Here is a 14360-nt window from a genome sequence, read left to right as displayed (position 1 = left end):
TTGGCGCAAAGGGAATATGGGCTATCTGGCGTTCGGACTGGTTTAGATGGAAGGGTAGGCTATTTGCATGTTTGCTCCAGACAAACTCGATTCCTTTGAATTCAACCCAACCCGAAGAATCCTCTAACATGCCCAAACCAAATAATGTACAATCAATTCAGAATAAAAACATCACAAGAACCATTTAGTCGTCCTTCTTAGGCTTCTTCGTGCCATACTTGGACCGGCTCGTCAAGCGGTTCGCAACACCACCCTATTTCTCATTAGCAATAACCCTTCTCAATGAGATGGCAGATATTGACGTACCAAATCCAACGCTCCCCGAACAAGATGGTACTTGACACCGGGACAATCCTGCACACGACCTCCTCGAACCATCACCACGCTATGCTGCTGAACATTATGCCCTAAAACACACACACACACATCAACCGTCAACCACCCTAACTCTCACCAACCATGATGAGATATAGATCATCTTACCCTCTCCCGGAATATACGCCGTAACAACCCTCCCACTACTCAACCTCACTCGTGCCGTCTTCCGCTCACCCGAGTTCGGCTTCTTGGGCTTCGTAATACCCGTCTTCAAGCACACGCCTTTCATCTGCGGCCGATTGGCCAGTGCCGGGGAACGACGTCGGCGCGCTTTCTGCGGTTTGCGGCAGCCGCGTCGGACTTGGTTGTAGGTTGCTTGGTGGGTGGCCGTCGCAGAGAATGTACGACGGAACGTTGTTGCACTGTTGTATTTGAAGAGTGACGTTGTCGTTGTTGTCGTTGTCGGTACTATTCTCGAAGTCGGTGTTGAGAAGATTGACCGCGTGGTCGTGGAGGAAAAGCAGCGGATGCATGCCGGTTGTTGTCGCGCAAAGACTTGCCGGACAATCGTCCGCGGCAACAAGTACGAGAGGGCCATGGTTGTCCCTGGTATGATGGTTCAATTGCACACAAACTTGTTCTGCCTCCGCGTTGGATTGGAGCGATGGTGAAGATCGACAATTTTCCCTTGCGAGAATCTCGACTTGGATCACGTGACTTGAGGGAATTGCGTCAGTGGTAGTTTTGGCGTCCCGCAGAAGCTTGACGCGCATGCGTTGCCTGCCGAGAGCAGCTTCCGGAGGGCATGAGGTCAAGTTGAATTCTCTCGGTTACAATCATCTTGAATTCCAGCAAAAAACACAAATTCGAAGACACAATGGTACGGTTCTCCCTGGTTATTAGAGGGGGGTTTTCAGAGAACTAACCCCAACCAAGTCCCTCCGCATCGTCCCCCCAACAACCCACGCCAGCCAAACCTCCAACACCACCGGAGGCCGCAACCACTCCTCCTTCCTCACCACCGCAACCTCAGGCCCGGCCTCCTCCCATCCCAAAGGCGCTCCCTCGGCGCCCGGGCTTCCGGATACCCTCCGTGCCAACCTCACCCGTCAAGCGCCCATCGGCCCTCCCTCATCCCATCCCTACAACACCGAGCCCCCGGTTTCCACGCATCCACTCGAAGCCCGCCTCAAGCAATGGCGCGCCACGCAGGACGCGCTGAAAATGGAGACCCTCCGGCGAACGTTCGGCATGGCGGAGCCCATCCGTCGGCAGATGGAGCTGAAGATTGTGCGGGACTCGGAGTTCCGACCGATGGTGTTGGGGGGAGGGAGGAGTAGTAGTGTGCATGAGGATATTTTGGTGATTGGCGGGAGGGATACGGAGATTGATTGGGAGGATGTCTTTACTGGTATGACTTTTTTTTTTCGAAAATTTTTTCGTTTGATCTTTTTTTTCACAGGATTGATGGGCTAACGGGGGTTATTAGGAGACGAGTTCAGAGAACCACCCTCGTTTCATGATGAGATGGAGAAACGGTTGCGGATGGATTGGTAGACTTTTGTGTTTTCTTGTTTCCTTATGGGAATTGATGGATTCATGGTCAATACTGTGTTCATTTCCTCATCCTGACCCGTAATCTGATCGGTCAACCCGTCTCCCCAAATCCCCAACGAGATTAATAGGTAGATTAGACCACGACCACGACGACGGAGAGAACCAAAAAAACACAACGCCCCGTTATACAGTATCCCGGACGAAGAACAACAAACATAGGAAAAGATGTAAAAGGATAGAACCAAAAAAAAAAAAAACGATCAATCGAGGAAAATATCGGTTGGAGAGATGACAGGAGGGGGTATCGTCGTATCCAAGAGAGAGACAAGGGTGATGTGCTATGTGCAGTCGGGGGGAGAAAGGAAAGGATTTGGATGAATCAATCACAGGATTATGCAACATCGCGGACTCCGCTCGGGTGTCTCCCGCTCGCGCCCGCTCAACTGCTTGCTGCCCTTGGCGTCTTCCTCGTCGACCACCTCCTGCGGTTTAACCGTCATGTGGACGACATTGGGGGCGTCGCGGTTGAACTTGCTTTCTAGAAAGAAATCAGCACCACCGCCACATCAGATGACAAAAACACACAGAGATAGAGTGTTTACCCGATATTGGTGAATTATCATCCAGCAACTTGCCAAACGAAATTAAGCGTATTGAACTCGGCGACGCTGGGCGCGGCTCCCATTCTATCATCCCGATCAGTAACGCTCACCCATTGACGATGCAAACAACATACCTGACCGCCATTCCCGCCAAATCAGCTCCTTCAGCGTATATACGCTCATGCCGAACGGGTCGTCAGCTTCTACCGTCACCTCCTGCTTCCGTAGATACCGCCCGTTGATCCGGAGCGGATGTCGTGCGCCCGTCGTCAGGAGTAATGTGATGGCCAGCTCGGGCCCTGGTTCATCATTGGTTTCAGTCTCGGCTTCAGCAGCGCCATCGTTCTTCTTGATGTCGTCTACCGTCTGATCCGAGACGTCGCCGCCACCACCACCCTCCGTGACGGCGATCGTTTCCGTGGTCTGAACGGCGCCGGGTTTGGAGTCGATGTCGCTGGTACTAACTGGCGCTGGTGCTGGTGTTGGTGCTGGTGCGACGACCACGGTGTCCGCCGTCGCAGAGGTCTCGGTGGCGACTTCAGCCGCGGGGGGTTCCATGCTGGCTTGTGACTCGGGCTGTGGTGGTTGTTGCCGTTGCTGTTGCTGTTCGGGTTGTAATGATGACCCTGACCCTGGTCCAGAGTCAACCGGGACAGCCGTCGATTGCGACTGCGAGCCGTGCTCCGGCTCGGGGTAGTTCGAGGCCATTGCTCCCCTTTCTTTTGCTGCCCGAATCGCAGGGGACACACAGACTCACGTGGGCGATCCGATCGCTCTCTGTTTCTCTCTCAATCCAACCGAATGGGACGATCCCGTGCGACCGAATGAATATCCAAAGCCCCCCGAACGGTTCGGGGGAGGAGTAGTAGTTGATTAGCACAGACTGGCTGGGGGGAATGGGAATGGGAACAATGAATCCGGGGTACAGGGGATCGACGGGGGGTGGATGATAACGGTCGAGACTCCGGGCCGTGGCGATGATGGAGCGAATCGAATAATAAGCTTGAGCCGGCACGGAGGAGGAAGCATGGACCACATAAACAAACAGGCCAAAGACACAATGGGATGTTTTTCGTTCAAACTAGGTATTTTACATGCTGATGGAGGTCTGTCGGCATGGAGTTGTAGGAATTTTTGCCCAGCAGGATCCGGCTAGTGGCCGAGGATGGAGTGAACATGGACGACGATACGAGCTGCAATTCATCCCGTGACTTGCAAAGTTCATCCTAACTCATCATTTCATTAAGGTGCCGTATGCATTAGCGGTCTAATAATGGGCTCTAGGCATCTAAACACTAAGTACTGTCATCGTATCGATCGTAAACGTCGTTGGCATCAGCAAGTTCACAGCCACGCGACATAGTGCTCCAGATCGCTTTCCACCCGCACGCCCTCGGGTCCCTGTCGCACCCCCAGCATCCGCACTCGCTCGATCCGGCCCCCGAAGTCGTCCTCTACTGTGCTCCGGTAGCCCGCTAAGAAGTCCTCCAGCTGCTTGTACACCCGTGGCTCGTCGCGGACCAGCAGTGCCACCGCATCGTAGCCCCCAGCCCCCGGCACCACGCCGCCAATCACCCCTTCCAGCTCAGACACCCGGTCCAGCAGCTCCGTCTGTACCCGCGGCTCGATCGGCACGCCCGATTTCTCCGTCATGCTGCGCAGCAGCCGTCGCGCACGACCGAGCAGCTCGCGGATGGTGTCCCGCGCCGCGGCCTCCTCGTCTGGATCGCGGCGCCGGTGATGGTGATGGTGTAGACGGCGGAGTTCGTAGCGCAGCTTGTCATTGTTGCTCTGCAGCTCGTCCCAGAGCGCGTCCGCCTCGGCTCGGTGCTGCTTCCGCCACTCTAGCACCTTGCGCACCATCGACGGCGTCTCCGAGCCGCAGTCTACGTCGCACAGCACCATCTGCACCCCCGGTGGCAGCTTAATGCCGACGTCCACGCACTCCGCGTCCCAAGGGTGCTCGCGGTCTAGGTCCTCCACCGTCGAGAACAGTCGCTCGTCGAACCCGGGCGAGCCCACCTCCCCGATGCGCTCCAGCACCGTTGGAGAAAACCGCCGGTAGAAGCACGACCCGTAGACCGCCGCGGCGACGTCGAACCCGGATCCGATCTTGCCCTGTGCCGCACAGTGCGCCGCCTGCGCCAGGTTGTGCAGCTTCGGCCGCGCAATGATCAGGTCGTCCGGGTGCATTGTCCGGTGCACCACCAGCGCCGACACCAGGGCCGTTACCAGTGCGGCCGACGAGCCCAGCCCCGTCTTGTGCGCCTCCTGTAGAGCCACGCCGAAGTCGCGGAACTGACTCTGCTCGCGCCGCTGGTCCGTCGCCTGCCCCGGATCCGAGTAGTAGTCATTATCCGCGAGGATGGTCACCGACAGCGACCCAATGTCCTGCGAGTGAGCAACGTAGCCGATATATGTCAATGCGTAGTTTAGCGACGTCTCGACGAACGGGTTCTTGGGTCTGTTGACTCTGACTTAGCCTGGGCAAACTCTTCCATTGCGATTTATGTATCGACTTACCCATCATTGCGCTGTGTCACCTGGACACCTCCGCCGCGCTCACATCGCCGGATGCCGTATTCCCACACGGCGCCCCGAAACTGCGGAGAGCGTACTACCACACTCTCCTCGCGGTCCTCGGACGGCTCCCTCTGCAACTGCTGCACGACGACATGAATCCGCGCATCCAGCGCAAACACTGTCCCCGAGTAGGCCCGGTCCAGCACCAGGTAGCCGCCGGTCAGCAGCACCTTGCCAGGCGCCGACACCGCGGTGACCGGCGCTGGGCGGGAGGACATCTCGATGATCCAAAAGTTTCAAACAATTAACCCTAAATCCCTAATTGATCGCTCCCCGTTCGGCTGGGATTCGGGCCCGGCAAGCCGTGTATGATCCCACGCTGGACCTATTCCTCCGCCAGAGCCCTGGTACCGGCTCTCTCCGCGTTGGCCTCGTTCCGCTCGCGTTTTGTGTGGATAAGCTGATTATGCTCAGAGCGGGCCGAAAAAAGGCCGATCCGCCGTGACGGCCGTCTGATTCTTACTCGTCCGTATGGAGTATTTGGTAGTCTCTGATGTCATGGTCCCTGGGTTCCGCCGTCTCTGTGTGGCCGTTGGTGCCGGGATCGGGGAAAGCCGGAGCCCCTGCAAGGATGAGTCATGGTTGGCGCCGAGTCTAGCCGACCTCGGAAAGCAACTGGCCTCTCGGAGTGATGGTCTAACTCCGGCCCAAAGGACCGGGGAGGTCGGAATCACCTCTGATTGGCCAATGGCTTGCCCTGGAGTTTTTTGTGAGAAGTCATCTGATAAGCCACGGTTTTCTCGAAACTCGAAGCTTGCCGCTTATGTCAGCACAATTTAACCTATCTGCACGGCCTCTCGCCAAAGAAAAAAGTTGTCTTCAATTGCAGTATTTTTTTTCCAGCGTCCCCAAGGCTACCATATTCTCGAGCGACAAGAACAATTGCAGAACTCAAGCACCGTTTTTCCGTATCCCCCTTTTCTCTTTACTTCCGTCCAGCAACCACTAGTGGTGACATTCGCGACGCCCTTTGTCTCATCCAAATCACCCGTCGCTCCGTTTGGCGGCTGTTCCAGTCGTCAAATGCTTCTGTGTACATCAACATTATTACCGGGTCTAAAGGTGTGTACATTTTCCCCAGTGTACTGGAGATATGATACTGATCTTAAACATAGAGTGACCTCTTCCAGACGAAGGGGACCCCCGTTAGATAAATGGTGTTCAAACCGTTCACCCACCTCGCTCGCCAAAATTTCGCAAAAGCCTTCACCCATGGCTACGCCCAATCGGTAGTTGCGGCGTCGCAGTCGTCGTACGCGTCGGCAACTACCTTCAACCAGCTCGCAAACACCTCCTCCAAGTACACGCGCACCAGCCAGCTCCAGAATGTCTTTCAGAACCCGTCCAGCTCGTCGGGCGCCGGCGCCAAAGCCGGCCACTCGGCTGCGACTCCAGGCGACAGCGGTCTAGCCGCCTACTACGCCGCCTGGCAACATGCGCAGCAGACCGGAGATGACAGCGACTGGCGCCAGTTCCAGCTCAAGCGGCGCATCGGCTGGAAGCCGACCACAGAGTCGGCCGAGCCCGGTCAGGATGCCAAAAAGCGGGCCCAAAAGCCGGTGTCGGACCCGAAGAAGGCCGCCGTGAACGTCGATGTGAGCGCCAAGGTAGAAGAGGCGGTGGCGCGTGAAATCCAATACCAGGAGGAACAGGCCCGGGCCGAGGAAAAAGCAGAGCAGCAACGTGCGGAGCAAGACTCGACAAAAGAAGCCGCCGAGACGAAAGCCCAGGAATCTGAGTCGCAGCAAAAGGCGAAGACCGCAGACAGTGAGCTGGTTGCCAAGTCTGAGGCATCGTCGATCCGGATCGTCGAGCTGGAAAACGCCCAGCGATTCGGCGAGATTCCAGCCGCCTTCGAGGCACTGCTCAAGGAAGGCCTCACTCCCACGGTAGATGCGTATAACTCGCTGCTCACGGCGGCCATCAAACTCCATAGCAACTCCTCCCATGCCGTGCCCCGGGCCCTCGACGTGTACTCGGACATGTTGCGCCGCCAGGTCATGCCGAATCAGGAAACGTACAAGACCCTGATTGTCATGCTCGTCTCCCGTGCCCTCGAGACCCTGGCCGCCAAGAACACCCTCGAACAGCAGCGACTACGCTTTGGCGGTCTGGAGGAGCCCGGCCAGTTCCTGCTGAAGTCGAGTGAAGTGGAACGCGAGCTTCTCGCTGAGGACCATTCCCTGCAGATTGCTCTCAAGCTTTTTGATGCAGCTACCGCTCGACATCCGGACATGGTTTTCCCTCTGGAGGTCTACAAGTCGCTTGTTACGGCCTGTGCCGAGGAAGGCCGGGTGGAAGACATGGTCCGCGTCTACGCCCACATGGAAGCTCAAAAGGTCGTCCCGCATGCAGCCATCTTCCCTGCAATGATCCGAGCATTCGCCGCGATTGGAGATTTGAAGAGCGTGGTGGAGTGCTACAACGAGTATCGAGAGCTCGCCATTTCCGACGACAAGGGTGTGTTCAGCATTGTGGAGCGCCGCGATGCCGAAGTCTATGCGGCCGTCGTAGGCGCGTATCTGACCTGCGGCAGGAAGGAGGGCGGAATGCGCTTCCTGGATCGCATCCGCTCGTCCTTTGATGATGTCAAGGACGACCGCGAGGGCCGGCTTCGGGCTGTGGAATCGGTGATTGTCAGCGACGCCCTGGTCCAGGCCTCCATCAAGGCCGGCAAGTTCGACGAGGCCGTCAAACAGGCCACAGACATGCTCCAGGGCAAGTCAATGCAGCCCGTCATGGCCAAGATTTGCATTGCTGCGGCTGACGCGGGTCAGACCACGGTTGCTTCGGAGGCCTACAATCGCCTGATCCCCGGGTCGGCCGACATTTTCCGAGCGGCCGTTTCCATGCTGGCGCTGCACGTGCGGCAGGGCAACGTGGAGGCCGCTAGGCCGTTCTGGGCTGTCCTGACCGGGGCAAATCAGGCAACGTCGGACATGATCCAGCCGACCACTATGTATGCCGTTGGCCTCTTGAAGAGCGGTCATGTCGAGGAAGGTCTGATGGAGGCATGCAAGATGTTTGCTCGTATTCGCAGCACGGCCCGCTATGACAATCTTCTCCAGGCCCCCGTTCACGAAGAGATCGGCGAGGCCTTGGAACTCCTCGGTCGCGTCCTCGTCCAGCCGTCCGGCATGATCATCTCCGCCCCGGCCGCCGTGACGTACCTTCGGGCGATGGTGCAGAATGGCGGACTCATCTCCCCGTACGCGGAGCATGCCGTCGCCAGCCTCGGCCCCATGGGCATCTCGCAGCTCAACGTCGATGACCTCATTCTGGCGCTCCAGGTCCAGGCGGGTATGATCGTCCACAACATCTCATCTGTCTACGACGCCGCCCATCTTGTCCGCTTCGCGCACATGGTCGAGATGGCAATGAATCTCGGGATCACCATGGACGCCCTGACCATGCAGCTGGTGGACCAGGCCGTGCTCAGACTGTCGGACAGCCGTCCAGACTTGGTCCGTCGGTGGCAGGATACTTACGCTCCCGTCTCAAGGTCGCCCTCCGTGGCGTCGAGCCCATACTCCTCGGTGTCGAACGGGGCCAACTCGTCTCCGGCGACGACCGTGGACGACTCGTATGACCCGTACGCCCATTCCACCGACTATCGTGGGTCCGCGTTGATTGCGGAGGAGCTGGAGAGCACCAAGGGCCGCCCGGAGGCGCACCTGGAGGAAGCCATGACCAAGTTCAAGAACATGCGTCGCATCGGCCGGCACCCTCGGTACATCACCTACGCGAAGCTCATCACTGCGGCGGCCAAGTGCAACCGGATGGACCTGGCCCAGGAGATCCTCGAGATGGCCCGAAAGGATGTCCCATTGAACCCTCAGTACAGCGCGGTCAAGTACGGCTGGGTGTCGATCCTGGATGCCATGGTGGCGGCGTGCCTGACGCACAATGATCGCAACGGGGCGGCCAAGTACCACCGGGAACTGACGGAGATGGGCTCGGCACCCTCGGCGAACACGTTCGGTCTCTACATCACGACGCTCAAGGAGTCGACCAAGACGTACGACGAGGCCACGGAGGCGGTGAAGATCTTCCATCAGGCCGTGGCCGAAGGCGTGGAGCCGACGTCGTTCCTCTACAACGCGCTGATCGGCAAGCTGGGCAAGGCGCGCCGGATTGACGACTGCCTGCAGTACTTTGCGGAGATGCGCGCGAAGGGCGTGCGGCCCACGAGTGTGACGTACGGGACGATTGTCAACGCGCTGTGCCGGGTCAGCGATGAGCGGTTCGCGGAAGAAATGTTTGACGAGATGGAGTCGATGCCCAACTACAAGCCGCGGCCGGCTCCATACAACTCGATGATTCAGTACTTCTTGACCACGAAGAGGGACCGCACCAAGGTGTTGGCATACTACGAGCGGATGCGCTCGTGGGGCATTGAGCCCACCGCGCACACGTACAAGCTGCTCATTGACGCCTACGCCTCGTTGCCGCCGGTGGACTTTGCCGCCGCGGAGACCGTGTTGGACACAATGCGCGCCGCGGGCCACCGGCCGGAGGCCGTGCACTACGCCTCGCTGATCCACGCGAAGGGTTGCGTGCAGCGGGACCTGGCCAGTGCCCGGGCACTCTTCGACTCGGTCCTCTCCCCGGACCACCCGGACAAGGTTCGTGTCCAGCCCTGCCTGTACCAGGCCCTCTTCGAGGCCATGGTCGCGAACCATGCCATCGCCGCCACCGACGAGCTCCTCCCGACGATGGCCGCCCGCGGTGTCGAGTTCACGCCGTACATCGCCAACACGCTGATCCACGGCTGGGCCACCGAGGGCAACATTGACCGCGCCCGTGCCGTCTACGATCAGCTCGGCGCTGACAAGCGCGAGCCGAGCACGTACGAGGCGATGACCCGTGCGTACCTCGCCGTTGACGACCGCGCCAGCGCCGCGGAGGTCGTCCGGGAGATGCTCACACGAGGGTATCCGACCGCCGTGGCGAGCAAGGTCGTCGAGCTCGTCGGGGGATACCCTTATTAAACTCTTTCTTCATTGCTTTTTTTTTTCTCTTCTTCCCTACTACGCGAGGGCTGGATCCCTTGTTATTTTGTCAAACATATACTTTTTTTTTCCTTTGTGTGATCTTACGGCCCTCACCGCGGAGTAGTGGCGTGTGTTATTGAATTCCTTTTTTTTTTTTTTTTATTCGGCGTTTGGGTCACCGAAACGGCTGTGTGGAATATTGCATATGTGGCAATCGCATGATTTCCTATGTTTTTCCTTGCATTAAGCTATTGGAGAGGTCCTTGTTCTTCAGCAATTGGACTCGATGTCTTGTACATACTATACATATAGACCCATCCCAACTCTAAGTCCCTCTGGAATGGAATGGAAATCATGACTGAAAATGTGTGATATGATGAATTCAGAGACTTGTAACAGACCGACTGAAGGAGTGTTGAGTTCTGATTGAGTCGTTTCGGCAGAAAAGAGAAAATTGGAGTATAGTACGAGCAGTTGGGTTTTTGTTGGATGAATCCAATAGTATAGTATATATATACTGAGTACTCCGTACTGTGACCGACATCTTCGTCGATATGCTTTGATTACTACGTTTAAAGGGCCATGAGAATGATTCGCGTGCTTGAATGAGAACTTGGATGTCATATGGCTTGTTTCTTAGACTTCAACCACCGATGTACAGTTGCAATTGATCTATGATCCAAGGACTATATTCGACTCCGTAGCAGGAATTAACAAAGGAAAGACATAGATTGCTTGTGACGATGGATTTGGATACAGTACAGTACAGTACATACAGGCCACGACAGAAGCACCCTCTTCTATCCGACCTCCGTTGTCATCCAGAAAGAAATTTGATCTATGTATGAATGCAGTGGAGAGTCAAGTCAAAAGAGGACACAGCTTAGCCAATGACCAGCGTGTCATCCGACGGGAAGCTATACTGTGGAATCTCCAGGTTCAGCGGAGCGGGGCCCTTGCGAATACGGCCCGAGATATCGTAGTGCGAGCCGTGGCACGGGCAGAACCAACCACCGAAGTCGCCGGCTTCACCGATGGGGACGCAGCCGAGGTGAGTGCAGACACCTGACAACCGCGTTAGATTTGGCAAGAAGAGGACGGGACTTGGGGTTACGTACCCAGCATGACCAACCACTCCGGCCGCTGGACACGAGCCTCATCCGGCTGCGGGTCACGGAAGGTCTGCCAATTGGCCTCCTGGGCCTCCTTGATCTCCTCGGGAGTGCGGTGACGGATGAACACGGGCTTGCCACGCCACTTGATGATCACCTGTAGCCCTTATTCAGCTGGCATCCAAACGCAAGCAAGAGGATTGGACCTACGTTCTTGCCCTCCGGAATGGCACCCAGCGCAACCTCAACCTTGGCCATGGCCAGAATATCGGCAGAGGCGGACATGTTGACCAGGAAGTCTGCGACATGTCAATCCTACTCTTTCTCAACAGCATTTGAGAGGAAGAAGTGTACCCTGCACCGTCGCCTTCGCACCAACTGCCGACGTCAACCCCAACGTCCCGGCCATAAAGTACGAAAACACCTTGTTCGTCTGGGGCTTGCGGCTCGACACGTACTTGCCGAAGCTCGGGATCTTGGTGGTCTCGGGGACATCCTGCGAGGGTCCGAAGGGGCTCTGCACCGAGGCCTTGGCTTCGGCGTTGGTGATGGTTCGTCGCTGGGACGAGACGGCGGTGGCCGTTCGTGCGGTGGTCAATGCGAGTTGCTGGCGAGTCGTGGAAACTGCGCAGTTGCGCAGCAGCGCCGATGCGGCCGTCGAGGCGAGCGGGGACATGATGAATTGCTTATGTCCTTTTGGTTTCTTTTCCCGGAGGGGGGAGGATGCGCAGGCGCAATGGCAGCGAAACGAGGAAGTCGTTCGTGGTCTTTGATTTTGCGGGAGTAAGGATTTGAGGTTGAGTTGAGGTTCCGAAAACCTCCCGGAATCACAAACGGCTTGGCGTTGATTGGCTGATTTTCTTCGTTGCTGCTGATTCTGTTGCGTATTATTACGGTATATTTACGGTAATTTATACATCCTCGCGCGGAACAGATCACCCGGAATATTCACACCCCGGAGGTTCGATGGCTTTGATCGCTCAGGACCTGTTTCTTTTCTCTCTTCTACTATATTCCTCTAGCTTTATCCATGAAAAGGTAACATATCCTAAGTTACCCCTATGAAACCGCTCCTTGCACAGGACATCAATTCAAATTGGCCGGGGAGTCCACGATGACAGTAACCTACGGGTCAGCAAAGTACTGCTTAGACTTTAAACGTCAGATTGAATGAATACACTTAATATTACTTCTTTTGAGAGAACGGAAGCAATGGCCACCGCCAACATCCAGAATTTCCTGGACGATTTCATGGCGGCACCTCCGGGCCTTCCTGCTGAAGGAACGACCAGAACTGCTGCACACCATCTCATGCCCCTGTCAGCAATGCCTGTCGTTGAGGCCCTCTAAATTCGGCGAGATAATGAACGGGGCACGACAAGGTATCTCTTCCCGTCGAGCTAGAGGACAGCTGCCATGTGTCGAGGTGAAGCACGACGGCAAGCAGTGCATCGAAAACCCCGAACAAAATCATGACGTCCAGTGATACCTACCTCTGAACGTATCAAGTCCACTGTCGGAATCAAAACAAAACGTCCAGTCGCCGAACAGCCTAGGAAAGTGGCTGAATTCCAGTCGTTTCCGAAAAGTCTCATACCAGCAGGTCTTTCGCGGCAATCAGCATTCTACACGCCCGTACGACTGCCATGATATATCGTTCTTACGCCGCTGGGACCTAGTTCTTGCCCAATTGCCAGTGAAAACCCATATGATGCATCATCATGGGCCCTTGTTTCCAGCAAGTGCAAATCACGGGTGAGCCATGCCAGATTCCCTCCACAACCATCAACACCAAGTTGATATTCAGAGCCGGATATAGTACTTTCATATCCAAAGTCAATTACGCAGTGCACTGAGAGCTGGTTTCCAGCATCTTGAACCTCGCTTGCCAGTTCCCATTTTCCTCCCGTCACGGTTGATATGGGTGAAGCAGCCCAGATCATGGGCGACTTCCGGCCTAACATTGCCCTTTTGAAGCTGGGAGTCCATGAGGCACATCTCCATATCGCTGCCCAGGGGACTTGAAGGTCTCCTGGAAAAAAATGAAACTTAATTACTACTAAATGGGGATCTGACTGGGAAACATCGCAAGATCAGACAGATCGCACGGAGGATTTTCAGGTTCTGTCACAGCTCAACTGGAGCAACACAACGCGCGGTACGGCTTTGTCCTGACTGACACTGAATTGGGTTCCCATTAAGAGACTCGATGCAAATGGCAATTGTTAGTTGCACGGGCCGTTCTATGGGAGGCAGCAGGACCTGGCCGGTTGACACCCCTTTTGGGACTTTGGTATCTTGGGATGTTGGCGATGGCAGATAATAACCGGCGGCTTGTTTAGGACACGGAAGGGGCTATGTATGTCCGCATTGGCCCGACTCCACCTCAATAATGTTTGGTGTTGGGTGGGAGACCTGCTTTCTGATCTTTTTGCCTGTGAATTTTGTCACTGCAAGGAAATACTACGCAGTGAAAATTGTCCGACGCACTAACAAGCTTCTCCCCGAAATCCTCATTCCCATCTCAAGCCAACACCGGTCTCTTTCCCCAGTGTCGGATCTGTCAGGATAAGTGATTGCAACATCAAAGTCTATCCACATGACCCTTTCCCCTTTCACCAGGAACGATCAAAATGTTCCTGGGATGAGGATCATTGTGCTCAATGAAAGCTGAATGGATCTGTCGAATGCCATCGAGTGCCTTGCCCATCCGCTCCTTGCTATAAGTGACGCAATTTACGATCAAGGGGTTCGGCAGGCACTCCATCAGAACTGCACTTGGTAGGCCGGCATCACGCTTAAAAGGCATCCAAATGAGGAGTGTAAAAAGTGTCCGGGTCCAATGACAAGGTGTATCCATGAATCTGAGGCTCATAGCCCTCGTCGCATAGACAGGCCAGATCGCTGGAGAGTTAAGGGGTATGTATACGACTTTCATTACGCGTGGTTCTGTCATAGTTATAGTGAATGTGGAAGATCGACGATGTCTCTGATTCTTTCAGTGTTTCGATGAAGGTGATTGTGGTCTTTGTAGGATCCATTTGGATCATCATGTCCGGGTCGAATAGTTACTTGCTTTTTCCTGGGAATGGTAGGCCTACCCTCTGGGCCACGCGGCATGTACTATGTTTGATTGTCCACGGCTGGCCGCGAGTCAGGTTAGAAACCAGAAGTCCAGAACATTGAAGTGTACT

At 55.8% G+C, this 14360-nt stretch overlaps 7 protein-coding genes across 7 annotated transcripts; 3 read left to right on the top strand and 4 right to left on the bottom strand.

Moving 5' to 3' along the window:
• Positions 1–184: 184 nt before the first annotated feature.
• VTN31DRAFT_239 (mitochondrial 37S ribosomal protein uS12m) lies at positions 185–916 on the bottom strand (the record flags this gene model as incomplete). The annotated part of the gene is made up of 3 exons (XM_069402552.1): positions 185–253; positions 307–407; positions 484–916. The coding sequence occupies 3 exons, from the start codon at positions 914–916 to the stop codon at positions 185–187; spliced, it is 603 nt and encodes a 200-aa protein (XP_069263095.1).
• A 279-nt stretch (positions 917–1195) lies between these two features.
• Positions 1196–1875, top strand: VTN31DRAFT_238 (uncharacterized protein; the record flags this gene model as incomplete). The annotated part of the gene is made up of 3 exons (XM_069402541.1): positions 1196–1198; positions 1255–1729; positions 1808–1875. 3 exons carry the CDS (start codon positions 1196–1198, stop codon positions 1873–1875), a joined length of 546 nt encoding a protein of 181 aa, XP_069263094.1.
• A 383-nt stretch (positions 1876–2258) lies between these two features.
• On the bottom strand, positions 2259–3185 carry VTN31DRAFT_237 (uncharacterized protein; the record flags this gene model as incomplete). The annotated part of the gene is made up of 3 exons (XM_069402530.1): positions 2259–2413; positions 2478–2561; positions 2612–3185. The coding sequence occupies 3 exons, from the start codon at positions 3183–3185 to the stop codon at positions 2259–2261; spliced, it is 813 nt and encodes a 270-aa protein (XP_069263093.1).
• A 636-nt stretch (positions 3186–3821) lies between these two features.
• On the bottom strand, positions 3822–5278 carry VTN31DRAFT_236 (uncharacterized protein; the record flags this gene model as incomplete). Its single annotated transcript, XM_069402519.1, has 2 exons — positions 3822–4941; positions 5001–5278. The coding sequence occupies 2 exons, from the start codon at positions 5276–5278 to the stop codon at positions 3822–3824; spliced, it is 1398 nt and encodes a 465-aa protein (XP_069263092.1).
• A 253-nt stretch (positions 5279–5531) lies between these two features.
• Positions 5532–6180, top strand: VTN31DRAFT_235 (uncharacterized protein; the record flags this gene model as incomplete). Its single annotated transcript, XM_069402508.1, has 3 exons — positions 5532–5769; positions 5814–6122; positions 6176–6180. The coding sequence occupies 3 exons, from the start codon at positions 5532–5534 to the stop codon at positions 6178–6180; spliced, it is 552 nt and encodes a 183-aa protein (XP_069263091.1).
• Positions 6181–6214: 34 nt separating this feature from the next.
• Positions 6215–10051, top strand: VTN31DRAFT_234 (uncharacterized protein; the record flags this gene model as incomplete). Its single annotated transcript, XM_069402497.1, has 1 exon — positions 6215–10051. One exon carries the CDS (start codon positions 6215–6217, stop codon positions 10049–10051), a length of 3837 nt encoding a protein of 1278 aa, XP_069263090.1.
• An 886-nt stretch (positions 10052–10937) lies between these two features.
• VTN31DRAFT_233 (uncharacterized protein) lies at positions 10938–11842 on the bottom strand (the record flags this gene model as incomplete). The annotated part of the gene is made up of 4 exons (XM_069402486.1): positions 10938–11119; positions 11173–11323; positions 11377–11465; positions 11521–11842. The coding sequence occupies 4 exons, from the start codon at positions 11840–11842 to the stop codon at positions 10938–10940; spliced, it is 744 nt and encodes a 247-aa protein (XP_069263089.1).
• Between the last annotated feature and the right edge of the window lie 2518 nt (positions 11843–14360).

Source organism: Thermomyces dupontii, assembly GCF_041956625.1.
Source record: "Thermomyces dupontii strain NRRL 2155 unplaced genomic scaffold VTN31scaffold_1, whole genome shotgun sequence".
Taxonomy (NCBI): Eukaryota; Fungi; Ascomycota; class Eurotiomycetes; order Eurotiales; family Trichocomaceae; genus Thermomyces; species Thermomyces dupontii.
This window is presented reverse-complemented; position numbering and strand designations above follow the sequence as displayed.